At 32.8% G+C, this 13,492-nt stretch overlaps 2 protein-coding genes across 2 annotated transcripts; both read right to left on the bottom strand.

The window, feature by feature from the left end:
• Positions 1–3,271: 3,271 nt before the first annotated feature.
• On the bottom strand, positions 3,272–4,142 carry LOC116126945. The gene is made up of 2 exons (XM_031412617.1): positions 3,755–4,142; positions 3,272–3,499 (listed from the first exon to the last, which is right to left on the bottom strand). The coding sequence occupies exons 1-2, from the start codon at positions 4,088–4,090 to the stop codon at positions 3,350–3,352; spliced, it is 486 nt and encodes a 161-aa protein (XP_031268477.1). The 5' UTR covers positions 4,091–4,142; the 3' UTR covers positions 3,272–3,349.
• Positions 4,143–4,244: 102 nt separating this feature from the next.
• On the bottom strand, positions 4,245–10,509 carry LOC116127004. The gene is made up of 6 exons (XM_031412669.1): positions 10,355–10,509; positions 7,010–7,765; positions 6,759–6,911; positions 5,104–5,169; positions 4,916–4,975; positions 4,245–4,789 (listed from the first exon to the last, which is right to left on the bottom strand). The coding sequence occupies exons 3-6, from the start codon at positions 6,820–6,822 to the stop codon at positions 4,245–4,247; spliced, it is 735 nt and encodes a 244-aa protein (XP_031268529.1). The 5' UTR covers positions 6,823–6,911; positions 7,010–7,765; positions 10,355–10,509.
• Positions 10,510–13,492: the final 2,983 nt, after the last annotated feature.

Here is a 13,492-nt window from a genome sequence, read left to right as displayed (position 1 = left end):
CAAGTCATACCCCAAAAAAATATAGAGAGCATAACATAGGGCTAGTTTGTGAGCAGCAATCAAAGTGAGCAATGGAAAACAGGCATAGCCAAAAGTCCATAGGAAGCAATAGTCAGGAGATCGCTGAAAAAGAACCTCAAAAGGACAGTGATGCTTGAGCACTGGTGTAGGCAACTTGTTAATCAGAAAGACAATAGTAGAAAAGGCCTTCACCCAAAAGGATGGTGGCAAGTTAGATTGTAATAAAAGGCAGCATCCTTTTTCCACTATGTCACGGTGTTTCCGCTCAACAACACCATTTTGGGCAGGAGTGTAAGGACATGACAGTTTATGGGTAATACCATGGGACTCAAGAAGGGAATGAAACAATTTATTATTAAATTCACCACCATCAATTTTAATAGAACATGAAAGTAGGTTCTCAACCATTAATTTAAATTTACAAAAAATCTCAGTGACATCAGATTTTTTAAACATAGGAAAACACCAAGTATACCAACTATAATGACCAACAATAAATAAGTAGTATTTAAAAGAAGAAAATGACAGGAGTGGAGCAAGACCCCATACACAAGATGAAGGAGCTCAAGAGGAGATTTAGCTGTGTATGTCTGTTTGCTAAAAAGAAGACGACAACCTTTACCAAGAGGACATACGAGACACTCAGCAGAGAGATCTTGAACTGGACTGGACACGGAGGCAAGCACAGTCTTGAGCACAACAGAGGAAGGGTGTCCGAGACAACATTGCTAGACATCAGACGATACACAAACAGATGAAAGGCAGTGACAATGGGAGACGATGATTTGTATAACCGATTACTACTGTGACCAAATAGAAGAATCTGACCTGTCCGTTTTGCCTTGATAACAAAGCCAACCGAATCAAGATTGCAAACCAAATTAGCATCTGATGTAAGTTTATGAATAGATAATAAATTCTTACGAAAAGATGGAACACACAAAACATCAAACAAAATAAGTCTAGAATTAGGAGACTTAGACAGACATACATCACCCTTTTGAGCAATAGATAAGGACTGACCATTCCTAATTAGAATAGAAGACGTACCATTATGAGGCTAAGAAGAGGACATGGTAGTAGCATTGGGTGTCATGTGATGTGTAGCTTCGGAATCAAGAACCCAATTGGAGTAAGAGGGATCACACACAGACATAGCAACAAAAGGTGTAGCAACAGTCTCTGCAGAATACGTAAAGTTGCCGCATTGGGGACAAACACGAGCAGAATGCCCATGTTTGTCTCAAATCTGACAAGCACCCTGCAGAAGAACACCAACTAGAGTAGGCAGTAAAGGAGGCTAGAAAGAAGGTGGAGGCGGAGGCGACTGGCGTGACTGATTATTCTAACCACCACAACCTCGTCCGCAATTGCCCCGATTATGAGAACGGTAGGTGCACCTGTTGGAGGAAGAGCCAGATGACCCAGATGATTGTGAGGAAGTGCAGTTAGTAGCCCTGGCCACAACTTGAGTGGACAAACTTGAGTTTTTCTATTGAAGTCGTTCTTCCTGATCTAGAAGATCAAACAATTCATCGAAGGTAGTGGAAGACTGAAGATGGAGAGCGGTAATGAACCCTTGATATTCTAGACCAAGGCCATCAACAATATATTCCACAAAATCAGATTCTGAAACTGGAAAACCTGCTGCAAAAAGAGAATCAAACACATATTAGCATCAATAAGATAATCAGTCATTGATTAGTTAGTGGCCTTTCAGAGATTGCACAGTCGATCACGAGTAGAAAGAAGATGAACACCAGATAGAGGATTGATCCAAGCTTTGATAGCAGTGGTGCATGGTAGTAAAAGATTCTGGACAATATAGGGCGAAATGGTAGACTTGATCCATGTCAGAACCAATTTTTTTATTCTTAACCAATGGGAATGAGTTGGGTTTGTAGTGCCATCGGAGGGAAATGGTGCAGGGGGACGGGCATTACCAACGATGATGTGTTGTAAGTCGTGGATAGCAAGGACATCAAGAAGCCGGGACTTCCAAGCGCGATACGTATTGCATTCAATGAAAGAAGAAAAGTAGCTTCCAATGTTGACTGTGGTAGGCAAGGATGGCACCAACATAGGATGTGGTTGGGGTGAGATAAGTGTTGACGAGTGAGATAAGCCAACCGTGGAAGTGAGCACCTAAGTGAGAGGAACCTGTTGGTGTGCTGGTAGATAAAGGAAACCACCCATGGAGAGGGAGGAGATGGCAAGGAGATCATCGGCTAAACAACTGAGGAAGCAAAGTTGACCAAGAAAAGAATGCTAGAAGTGGTGGTGGTCAAGGCTAAAGTGGTGGACTATGACGAATCTGCCATGAGAAAAAAAAAAAACTTCAAGAAGACAAAACAAGAAATCGGCTGGAGCACGGTTGGAGAGTATAAATGATCACTAGAGAAACATAGATCGTGGCGACTGAGAAGAGCAAGTAGATTTGCAAAAATAAAAAAAATAAAAAAATGGAAAAGACAACGGATAAGAAGAGAATAGGGGCTGGCGCTGATCGGAAAATGACCGGAGAAGAAGAGAGAGTCGTCGGCAGAAGAAGAATCGTCGTTGAGGTTGAAGAAGTGAACAGTAGCCAAAGTCGAGGAAGCTTGGCAGTCGTGATCTGGAAAACAATTACAGGGGTGACTTTGCAAGATTGTAAAGTTTAGGGGAGGCGGTTGCAAGAAGAAAAAGATAAAACCCTATATGTAGGGGGAAACTGTCAGCTTTCATACATTTAGGACCCAAGAATAATTATTACTCTGATACCATTAAGAATTGTATAAATGATTATATGTTCAATATTAATAAAGTGTACAATAAATAGGTTCAACATATTCTATACAAGGAAATACAATCATCCTAATAATGAAATTAATCAAAAATATAAAGAAAGATGATATTATAATAATCATGATAATAAGGAAATAAAATCAAAATGATTTTATTCCTTAATAGGAATGTCCAGGATACTTAAACGCTTGTAGAGTCTCTCTTTTTGGGGGTCTCATTTTTCATTCTTTATAATATTTCCATTTACCAAAAATAAAAAAAAATAAAAAAATAAAATAAAAAGCTTGCTGACCTGTCAAATGCTAACTTAATTAACAGTAGACTAAAAAGTAAGTTAAATTGGCAAGCTACCTTGAAAACACACAACTTATTCTCTCAAGTTATTTGGCAACATCAAGCATGATCAACAAGACACACAGCATTAATAAATATTCAGTCAGAAATTAATAAATATACAAGCCTTTTTATTAAATTCCAATAAAAGTCTCTTGCATTGGTGACATATCAGCCTCCTTTACCATTTCGACTAACTTATATAAATCCCTCATACTTGGTCATCATCATTCTTCTTGGGCAACACATAATTCGTCGGAGGCTTCTTCTTATAACATGGGAACTTGGTCGCCAGCCGCTTCTTAAACCATTTACTACGAAGAACCTTCTTAATCCACTTGTAAAACTTGAGCAAAGTTACCTAAAATGTAAAATACATAGGGAATTGCGTGAGTGCAAATATGCTGACCGGAAGAAATGCAGCCGTGTAAATAAGAGTGCTGGTCCAATGTGGCTTTTGGAAACGAATGATGAGCAATAATGTTGCCGCAAATGCAAGCATTGTTGTAGTCAAGGAAAAGAAAAGTAAGAGGAAGCCTATTGTCAGTTTTCCAGGGAGCGTGTAAAGGAATTCTTCGTAATTAAAAGGTGATGTCAGGACGGACAAGAACATTACCACCGAGGTCAAGGAGCAGGCTAAAGCAACCACGTCCATGACTGTGAAAAACAAGAAGAAATTGTTGTTGAGGAAAATTGGATACCCTTTATCAGTGAAACCTCCAGGCACAGTGTAGGCAGCTGCAAAGACGACGGTGGCAACAAGAACAGACACTGCAGAGCAAGACTGAGAAGTATCTTTTATCCATTGTTGTGCTCGCTTCAGTAGTTCATGGTGCTTCATATTGAAGAGTTCTTCGCAAGTCTTGTTATCCTTTGAATCAGGCAACATGAGGTAGTGAGGGGGCACTATCTTCTCTACACGCTGAATATATAAACATATAGCAACATGCATTGGTTCTTAAAGAGTACATACAATGGGGATTGTCAATTATATTCTCTAAAATTTTATATTTTTGCTATTTTAACATTTCATTGTCAATTGGATTCGAATAATGAAATAAAATTAAAAAATAGAAAAGATATTTATGTAAACCTTGAGACACAGATTATATTTTAATCCATACATGATTAAAATTCTTAAAGTAGGAGAAAGATGGGCTTACTTTGTACCACTTTAGCTCAGCCTGCAGTTCATATACAGGTCCTGCAGAGTGAATTTCTCTAGTGTCATCCCTTGTATTTGCAGCATGGTGCAAAATGGTGTAGCCATTTTTGTCAATCCCTCGGACTAACCTTGTCATGGGTATCTTCATCGTTTTCACATGATCGAATATCTTCTTTTGACGGTGCTTAATGGCCACATGCAATATGTTCTGCTTTAGATGATTCTTATACTCAACTAATTGGGGACATATTTTAATTATCTCTTTGACAATCTTTACTATTCCTCTTTCAGTTGCCATAAATAAAGGGCTTGGCTTAAAATCTTTACAATTTCCTTGCTCATTATCATCAGTTGGCATGACATCTCGAATCCAAAAATCATGTTCTGCTATTAGGCTCTTGGTAAGTCTAAAAGCAAGTTTATGCTTTCTCTTAGCTTCACAGATTTTTCTCGCTGGTGAATAGATTTTTCCCAGTATCCACCACCCTATTCATGTTTACGCATGTACATGATTCATATAATGTAGCAAAGTAAATGAATTTAAGGAAACAAAAGTCAAATTCTTATTTAAAAATAATTAAGAAATAAGTAAGGTAAATTCTTATCTATTACCTTTGAAGAGATTTAAACAACAAAGTTCTTTATCTTCTACATCATCGCCAAAACGAAGGCCTGCAGGTTTGGGTATTAATTAAAAAAAAAATACATTTTATTAGCAAAGGTTTCTCTTTAACATCTATGTTTGAAGGCACATATACTAAGAAATTAAATTATAACAAAAGTGACGTCTCATCTATTACCTTTGACGTCATCAAAACAACTCCCCTTCTCATCATCATCAGCTACACGATCATTGATCGGAAGGCCTATAAATTTAGAAATTAATAAGAAATATATAACTATCATTAACAAAATGTTCTTTTATGTTGCCTGTATTAAGGGCACACATCCTAACAAATTAAAACGTATAAATATAGTGTTAAGTTAATAAAATAGTTTCTATTTAAAATTATATGGACCAATTGGTCACCAAATTAAAGTTTTAATGATATAACAAATCATTCATATCCTTTTTTTTTTCATCATTTATTTTTTCTAAAATAATTTCATATTAGCAAAACAGTTGTTAATATAAAAATATAAAAATAGAGTTGTCGCACACTTAACTGCAAACATACAGGTATTTGTTTTGGATGAATTTAAGTAGTTTTAGATTTTTTTTATTGTTTGCTTTTCATATTATCTCTTGTTTTAAGATAAATACACTGAATAAAATAAGTTAAATTTCATAACTTATATACAAAATTGAAAATTATTAACTTATATTCAAATTTTGAAAATTATTAACAAACACATTGATTAAATAATTCAAATGTCTTTATTCAATAATATATATAAACTTATATGAGAATGTTAAATGTGACCTAGAATTTATTTATCTGAAAAACTTTTTAATCTAGTTGACCAATACATAGTTGTCGGATATTGAATTTTGGCAGTTGAAAATTGTTTTTGGTGAGTTTCAATAATCAAATTCGAAAAACAATTTTAGTGAGTTTCAATAATAATAATAATAATATTGGTGTTAAAATGATCTTCTTAGTTGGGACCTGACTTACTACGGAAGTTTCAATACCAAATGCTCTCAATCAAATCCTCAATAAACACCACTTTTATTACTATTTTTAATTACATGGACCAATAAATCATATAGAGATAATCATTTTAATATAAATTTGTGACACAAATTCTTAACTAGTGAATCAATTTGATCCAACGACTTGATGAGATGTTAAGCTAACTATTTTTAAGTTATTAGATTAATATAAATTAAGGATCATGAATTTGTTTCACAAATTTATAAATATGTTAAAAAAAATAAAAAACGAATAAAGAAATAAACACCGTTCAGTCTAATTGATATTAGAAAAGAATAATACTACACCAACAATCCTCTCTCACAAACTTTCTCTCACAATCCTAACATGACAATTCGCAATTAGTCAGTTTACAATAGACTTTACTTGAGTCATTGTAAGAAAAAGTTTGTGAGAAAGAGTTCTTGATGTAGTATTACTTATAAGAGAAATGCTACCCGTACCGTTACAGCGGGTTAAACCCACGTAAAGTGATTGGCATGTGATGTAGCAACTTATCATTTGGCACATCATCATTTAATAGTTAATTAATTATATTAATTAAAATAACTTATTTAACCCAAATTAAAAAAAAAAAAAGTAGTCAAGTGTCATAAAACGCTGATAAGGCTTTTTAAAATAAATTGTTTTAATTAATTATTAAATGATCTATCACTATCAAATCATTTTGTATAAGGCTTTTTGTATAACCCGTTGTAATTGTATTATTGTAGCATTTTTCTTGTTATTAATACTGTCTATGTTACAGTATAATTGGAGAGTACATACAGAAATATAAAAAGTTGGAGAGTACATACAGCAGTAGAAGACTCTGCCGATCCATGTGCTCATTCGGTATCCACTTTTGAAAGCAGAGGGCATACTGGCTAGCAGGTGAAGACTGGTCCAGCCCTTTTCGTCCTCCAATGTTGCTAAGCTTTTATCCAGTTTCAATAACAGTAGAGCCGTTTCTGAGTGAAAATTTGAAAAGAACTTGGCACATCAGATACCGGTTGAATATTTCAATTCAAAGCATAAGTAAACAAGCTAGATGGGCAGAGAAAGAGACCAAAATTCTCCCCTAGGATGGCAGCGTGCAGAATGGAGGCTCCAGGCACTTCACTGGTTTTTTCTGCTGGGGGTGTAGGCGGTTTGGAAGGCTCAGATGCAACGTGCAGAATAATGGAAGCTCCTTGCAGTTCTATGGTTTTTTCTTCTAGGGGTGTAGACCGGTTTAGCCTTTTCCTTGATATGGGTTATTTTTTGGCGGTGAATGTCTTTCAGCTGTGTAACTATTTTCATTTCTCCTGTTTCTGTAATTTCATTATATGTTACTCTGATCAGTTGTTCTGATGACTCTGAAGCTAAAAACTTCACCACTTTTGTTCTCCCATATGCAGCAGCTTTAAACAGCGCGGTTTCGCCTTCATCATTAATATCCTCAAGGAACTCAGTATGTTTATCATTCCCAAAGAGCTTTTTATCGTATTCCACCAAGAGCGCTACCGCCTCAAGGTTCCCGTAGGCAGCAGCCACACATGAAGAGCCGTGTCTCCGTACTCATTCCTCTCCAAATATGTATACCTTGACATAAGGTTTTCTTTGGCAATATTAAGTAAATATTCAAGCGGCTGTTTACTATTGCTGAAAACTGCCAAGTGAAATGCAGTGTCCATGGCGGCCGTTAGAAGATATGACAAAGCGCAAGGATTTTCTTTTGTGAAGAATGTCTGTAGGTCATCCCACTCCTCATCCAGAAATGCCTGATAAGGCTTATAAAATGTTGAATCATAGACCATCGTCAATCTCCAATTCAGAAACTTCCCTATGGAGGCAAGAAAAGAATTAATGAAGAATCCAACAAAAAATTTGCGAAAGTTTTCTCCTATTAATTTTACCTAATCAATGAATTGTTTCGCTTAATGTTTCAGGTGGGAATGATCTGGCCAGCTGGTTACACACATATGACATATGACACATAGGGCGTTATTCGTTATTGCGAAGATAGCTAATTAGTAACATATTGCAATACCATCAACCGTTAAGAGAACATCTTATGATTTTTGTCCACTTACAGGAAGATTAATGTTGTCTTCTAAGTTTATAGTTTATTGTTCAAAATTTAATTAATTACAAATATTTTGTCTCTAATAAAATAATGCACATGAATATAAAAGAATGCTTAAATTAACATAACCTAAAAGTACTTGATTATATATAGACATTAACATCAATGTTTAATTTTAAAGTATGTTATATTATCAAGGCGAAGTGAGTTGGCCGTTCGAGCTAGTTACACTTATTACTGGAAGTATTAATAAGTTAAAACATTAACAAAATTAAATTATGGGACAATATCTTTTAACTTAAATTGGTCATTGATTTATTACAATCTAAATTTTTATTGTCATCTCATCAACTCTTAACTATTAAATTGCAACAGATAAACGATTGAGAATTTTATCAATAATGTGGAGTCACCAATGACCAACCTCCTCTCACCCCATTAGCTCACTCCATCATAAGTACATAGTAAGTTATATAGGTCAGTGGAGTCACCAACCTCCAATTACCCCATTATAAATATATAATATGTAGGGTTTAGGGGTCACCAACCCCTACTCACCCATATGGCTCATCTTTGGGTGCTTTAATATTTGAGAGAGAAGTGATCTTTAGCCCACAATATTTTATCATTAGCTTCCATTCTTCATTTAAAAAGGGTTAAAAACGTAATTTTAATTATTTTTTTCTTTATAAGTTCTAAAACATGATACTTTTGGAAAGAAAAAAATTTCAACTGTGTAACTCTTTTGTGAATATGAGGACTAATTTTTAAATGAAAATTTAATTTCTTTAGTTGAAAAAGTAACAATTTATAGAAAAGTTATTGTTTGATCATTCAAAATAAACAAAAATCAAGAGAAAATCTCAAGCCAAGATTGTAAAATTTTAAAAGTAAATCCAAGGATAGCATTATTACAAATGATGATATTGACAAAATTATTTCTAAAGGAGAAGAGGCGACTTCTTATATATATATATATATATATAGATATATTATATATATATATATAAATATATAATATATATATATATATATATATATATAGGAGCACAAAAGAATCCAACACAAACGAAGCTTAGACATATGTTGTACCTGGGATCAGGCTTGGCTTTGATAAGCTCGACCTAGGCGTAGGTATATGATGTAAGGTTTTTAGACTATTTTTGTCTTTAGCCTCCATCTTCAAGTTTAGTAAGTATGTAATTTTAATAATAAAAAAAAAAATGTATTCATCTTCTTCTATATTTTTACTTTATAGCTTTAAAATAATAAAAAATAAATTTAAATAAATCAGAATTAACTATAAAACATGAGACCAAATTAATCAATATCATTATTATACGAAATTAAAACATCAAATCTCTTATAATCAAGTAATTACTTTTAAATTCAACTTAAACAGAAGAATTTTTTTTTTTCCTCATTTCCATTAAAAACGGAACACTCAGTATCACAAATTCTCATGGAGAAAATTTGTTATACCTAGACCTCTCAATTCTCACAATCAAGTAATCAATTTTAAATCTTATCCTGACAAAAGAAAAGTGTGGTGTCATTCCTATTAAAACAAAACATTCATTATCACAAATTTTAATTCAGAAAATTTTCGAGACTTCGTTTGATTGATTTTGCCACATGCTTTATAATTAATTCTTATTGATTTAAATTTTGATAGCTGCAAATATAAAGCTTTGCAGTAAAAGTTTGGACAAATAGGAAATTTTTTTTATTACAATTATTGCCACTTAAACTTGAAGATAGGGACTAAAGAGAAAAATAATGAGAGCTAAAAGTCGCTTCCCTTTACTATAACCTCATAAAATAGTATTAACCCTCTAAAAACTACATAACACCTGTTATAAATTAAAGTTTCAAAAAACCCTCTATAAGAACTACCTACAACTACCTTATGTGGACTAAAATATTAAATAGTCCCTTAATAATTTTTTTCCAGCCCCCAATTTTTAAGAAAAATCTCAGAAAGATCTTCATTTTTTCAAACTCAGGCCGAAATCCATAGTAGGAGGGCTCTGGGTATTAAAAACCAAAACTTTTCCCTGAGCCCGAGCTCGAGATTTTTAAGAATTCGATTTTGACTTGAAATCTCTAGTTTAAAAAAACAAGCATGCCAATATCCAACTATTTTACTACACCAGTTGACTTGGCTCAGCGGCTACCCAACATTACCAAATGGCAACATAGAGAGAATTTTGGATTATCAAACGAAATCTGGAAACATAATACAACGAGAAATTCTTCTAAATTCAAAGTCTATAGGAACACATAAAATATTATATATATCATAAAGTATTAGTAAACTCTTAACAATTTTTTAAATACATATACCTGGAAGTGTGAGAGCTTTCCGATCTCACTTGAGTCCAATTATGGCTCAAGTTCTTCACGAGTTAGAGAGGAGAGAGCAGATCAAGGGATACACCACAAGTAGCCCGCTGGGAGATAGATGTTTGGAATTGAGGAGAAAAACTTCAACTACACAATAAAAATTATATTAGGTTGATTTTGGAGATATTTTTGGCAGTTTGAGAATATTGGAATGGACGTTTTTCTTAACTATTTATAATCAAAAGGGATAAAGATTTTTTGATTCAATCTTAAATAGAGATCCATGGAAACAATGTCAATCCAACGGATCCATTAAAGCCTCAATAAATGAGGCACCATTGAATACAATCTGAAATCAGTGTACACATTCATTGTCTCTAGCTAGGTCGTGGACCCAGTTTCTTACCTTTCGTCTGTGCTGAAAAAAATCTTTACACGTTAATACAAGTATTACAATTTCAAACCTGATGTTTACATGGTGCGACATCTAACTCGATGTTATGTTGGAAATTGATACGGTTGTTGAAATTTAATAAAATGTGAGATGATTGAGGATCAAATGTCGTCGTAATAAATCTACTTTATTATTATTATTATGTATGATTGGAAGTCCTATGTAAAACAAGTCTTAGCACAATTTTTTAACGTTAGATTAAAGTATTTGAAATGTTGAGATTGTATCCTAGTTATGCTACACACATATGTATATATAAAAGTAGATTTGTTTTACACAAATTTTGACACAAGTTTGTGTACATTGGATTAAATCGAAATGAATGGTTAAGATATGAATGTGGTGGAAATTAATGTTTTTACATATTTTTAATATTAATTGATAAAAAATTAACCTCGTACGCTTTCCATTGTTGTTGTTCTTGTCATGATGTTGCAGAATAAGATCATGACACACAAATCTCTTCCATATATATATATATGAGGTTCTATCAACTTAAATTTTGGCTTAAAATCAAATATTTTACTTTATTTAAGTTTTTTATAAGAAGAATTTTAACTTTCTTTCTAACTATGTATTTTTATTTTTGAAAACATTATATGTGTTACAGTAAAACCTCTCTATAGTTATAATGGTGGGATCGTACAAATTTATTACTATTAAAAAGTTATAACTTAATAGAGATGTAATTACAAAAGTTATTGTTTTAATTTCTTATTTTATAATTCATGTTTTAGTAGTATGTATTAAGATTTCAATTTAATGTTTTAGTAGTCATTGCTCCAATTAGATAAGAAGATAAATGAAATAATCCTGAGAATAATAGTACAGAAATACAAAAAGTTTCGTGTCAAGAAACTCTAAATATGCTTGAGAAGTTGAAAATATTTAATATTTGGGCTTCAACAGGAAAATGTTTATGTTAGTAAGTTATTATATATCTGCAAGTTAAAAAATATGGTAATAACTCTTAAATTATTGTTCCAAACAATTTTAGATAAATATTTTATTTCATCTTAAACATTTAATGTAATATAGTATATATATTTTTGTAATATATAAATAATTATTACTATGTGAATACAATTTTTTAAGATAAAAATTAAAAAAATTATAACTTATTAAAATATAAATTTTTTTTTTATTTATAACTATCTTAATTTAAAACATTACATATAGTAGAAGAGATTTTACTATATTTATTGAAAAGCAAAAATACGTACTTCATTTATAATTTCCTTCAGCCCACATTTTACACCTGGCTTTGCTTTTAATCTTACTTCCTAACCAAGTTGACAAGTAAATAGTGGGTCAACCTAATTATTCCTGAACATTTATTAACGGCCCGGTGCAGGCTTCATTTTCTGTTTTGTACAGAAAATGAAGCCTTACGTCATATATCTTGCGTCAGGATTCTTACCTCGGAGCAATAATTAACATAATATGTATTACTCATCTACCGACCAAAATTTATTGGATGAAGGTGTAAAATCGGAAAGATGATAGAGTTACTTTAATTAAGTAAAAAAGGACCTTTTTTGGCTTTCTTCACAAAACAACTCGGTTAATCCTACAAAGAGATACAACCAAGTCACTGGGGTAAAATTGATAAGGGAAATTTTTTCGTTGATTCTTCATAAATTCTTTTCTTGTATTTCTCCATTGGGAAGTTTTGAATTGTAGAATGGAGATAGGAGACAGGAGACCGGAGGGGGAGATTTGGAGAATGGATCAAAATTGTTCCACCTAAAAATCATTAACCATTCCCGGTTCGGGTTCATGTAAAATATGTCGATCAAACGGTTCCAGAAAAAAACTCAATTATCGAGCCACACTTTCATTGTCCAGTTCTTATCCTTACATCCTGTGGTCAAAAAGATTTTCATCAAACTTTTGATTATGAATAGTTATGAAAAACCAATTATTGAAGTTTTACTGCTCATCTAAAATCTTTGTCTCTCTCATTTTCTCTTACCCCTCTAACTAGTCGGCATATCATGTTGAGAAAAATCGGAAAACTTCTCTCCAACGCTTGAAGAAGTCAATGTTTATGCTTACTTTAATTCTTTCAATCAAATTATTCTAAGAATTTTCATAAAGTTGATTCCCTTTATCCATCCTCTCGCATTTGCTCTGCTGCTTTTCTTTGCCATATTTTATCCCCTGGGCTCTAACTGCTTCTCTTTGTAGTACACCTGCAATATTTATTAAAGATTCTTTTATACGAAATTTATTCCTATTTATATTTTCAATTGTTTTCTAAACTTTGATCTTAGAAGATTTTTTTAGTATGTTTAATGTTTTTAAGATTTTATTTATTAATCCAACAATGTTGTTGAAATTGCCAGTAAGTGGCACATTATAAAACGTTAATTGTAGTGTGTTAGAATCAAGAGCATGCATGATAGGACGGGAAATTAAGGTGTTTTGATAGGATGGTTATTTTTTATTTTATTTTTTTTTTGTAACCCACACTTGGGTAATTCTAGTGGTAGAACGAGTTTAAGTGACAGAACGAGCATTGGGATGTGTAATTAAAGTGTACGGTCTCAGATTCAAATCCCTTAATTTTCAATTTAAACATGTGATCTTGTCAAAGGTTTTTACTTTTTAATGAAGTGGGGTGCGCCAACTAACTCAATGTTAGGATGGAAATTGAGAAGGTTGTTGAAATAGTAATGGGA

Source organism: Pistacia vera, unplaced genomic scaffold (genome assembly GCF_008641045.1).
Source record: "Pistacia vera cultivar Batoury unplaced genomic scaffold, PisVer_v2 Contig188, whole genome shotgun sequence".
Taxonomy (NCBI): Eukaryota; Viridiplantae; Streptophyta; class Magnoliopsida; order Sapindales; family Anacardiaceae; genus Pistacia; species Pistacia vera.
The sequence above is the reverse complement of the archived record's forward strand: the minus strand, read 5'-3'. Positions and strand labels throughout refer to the sequence as shown.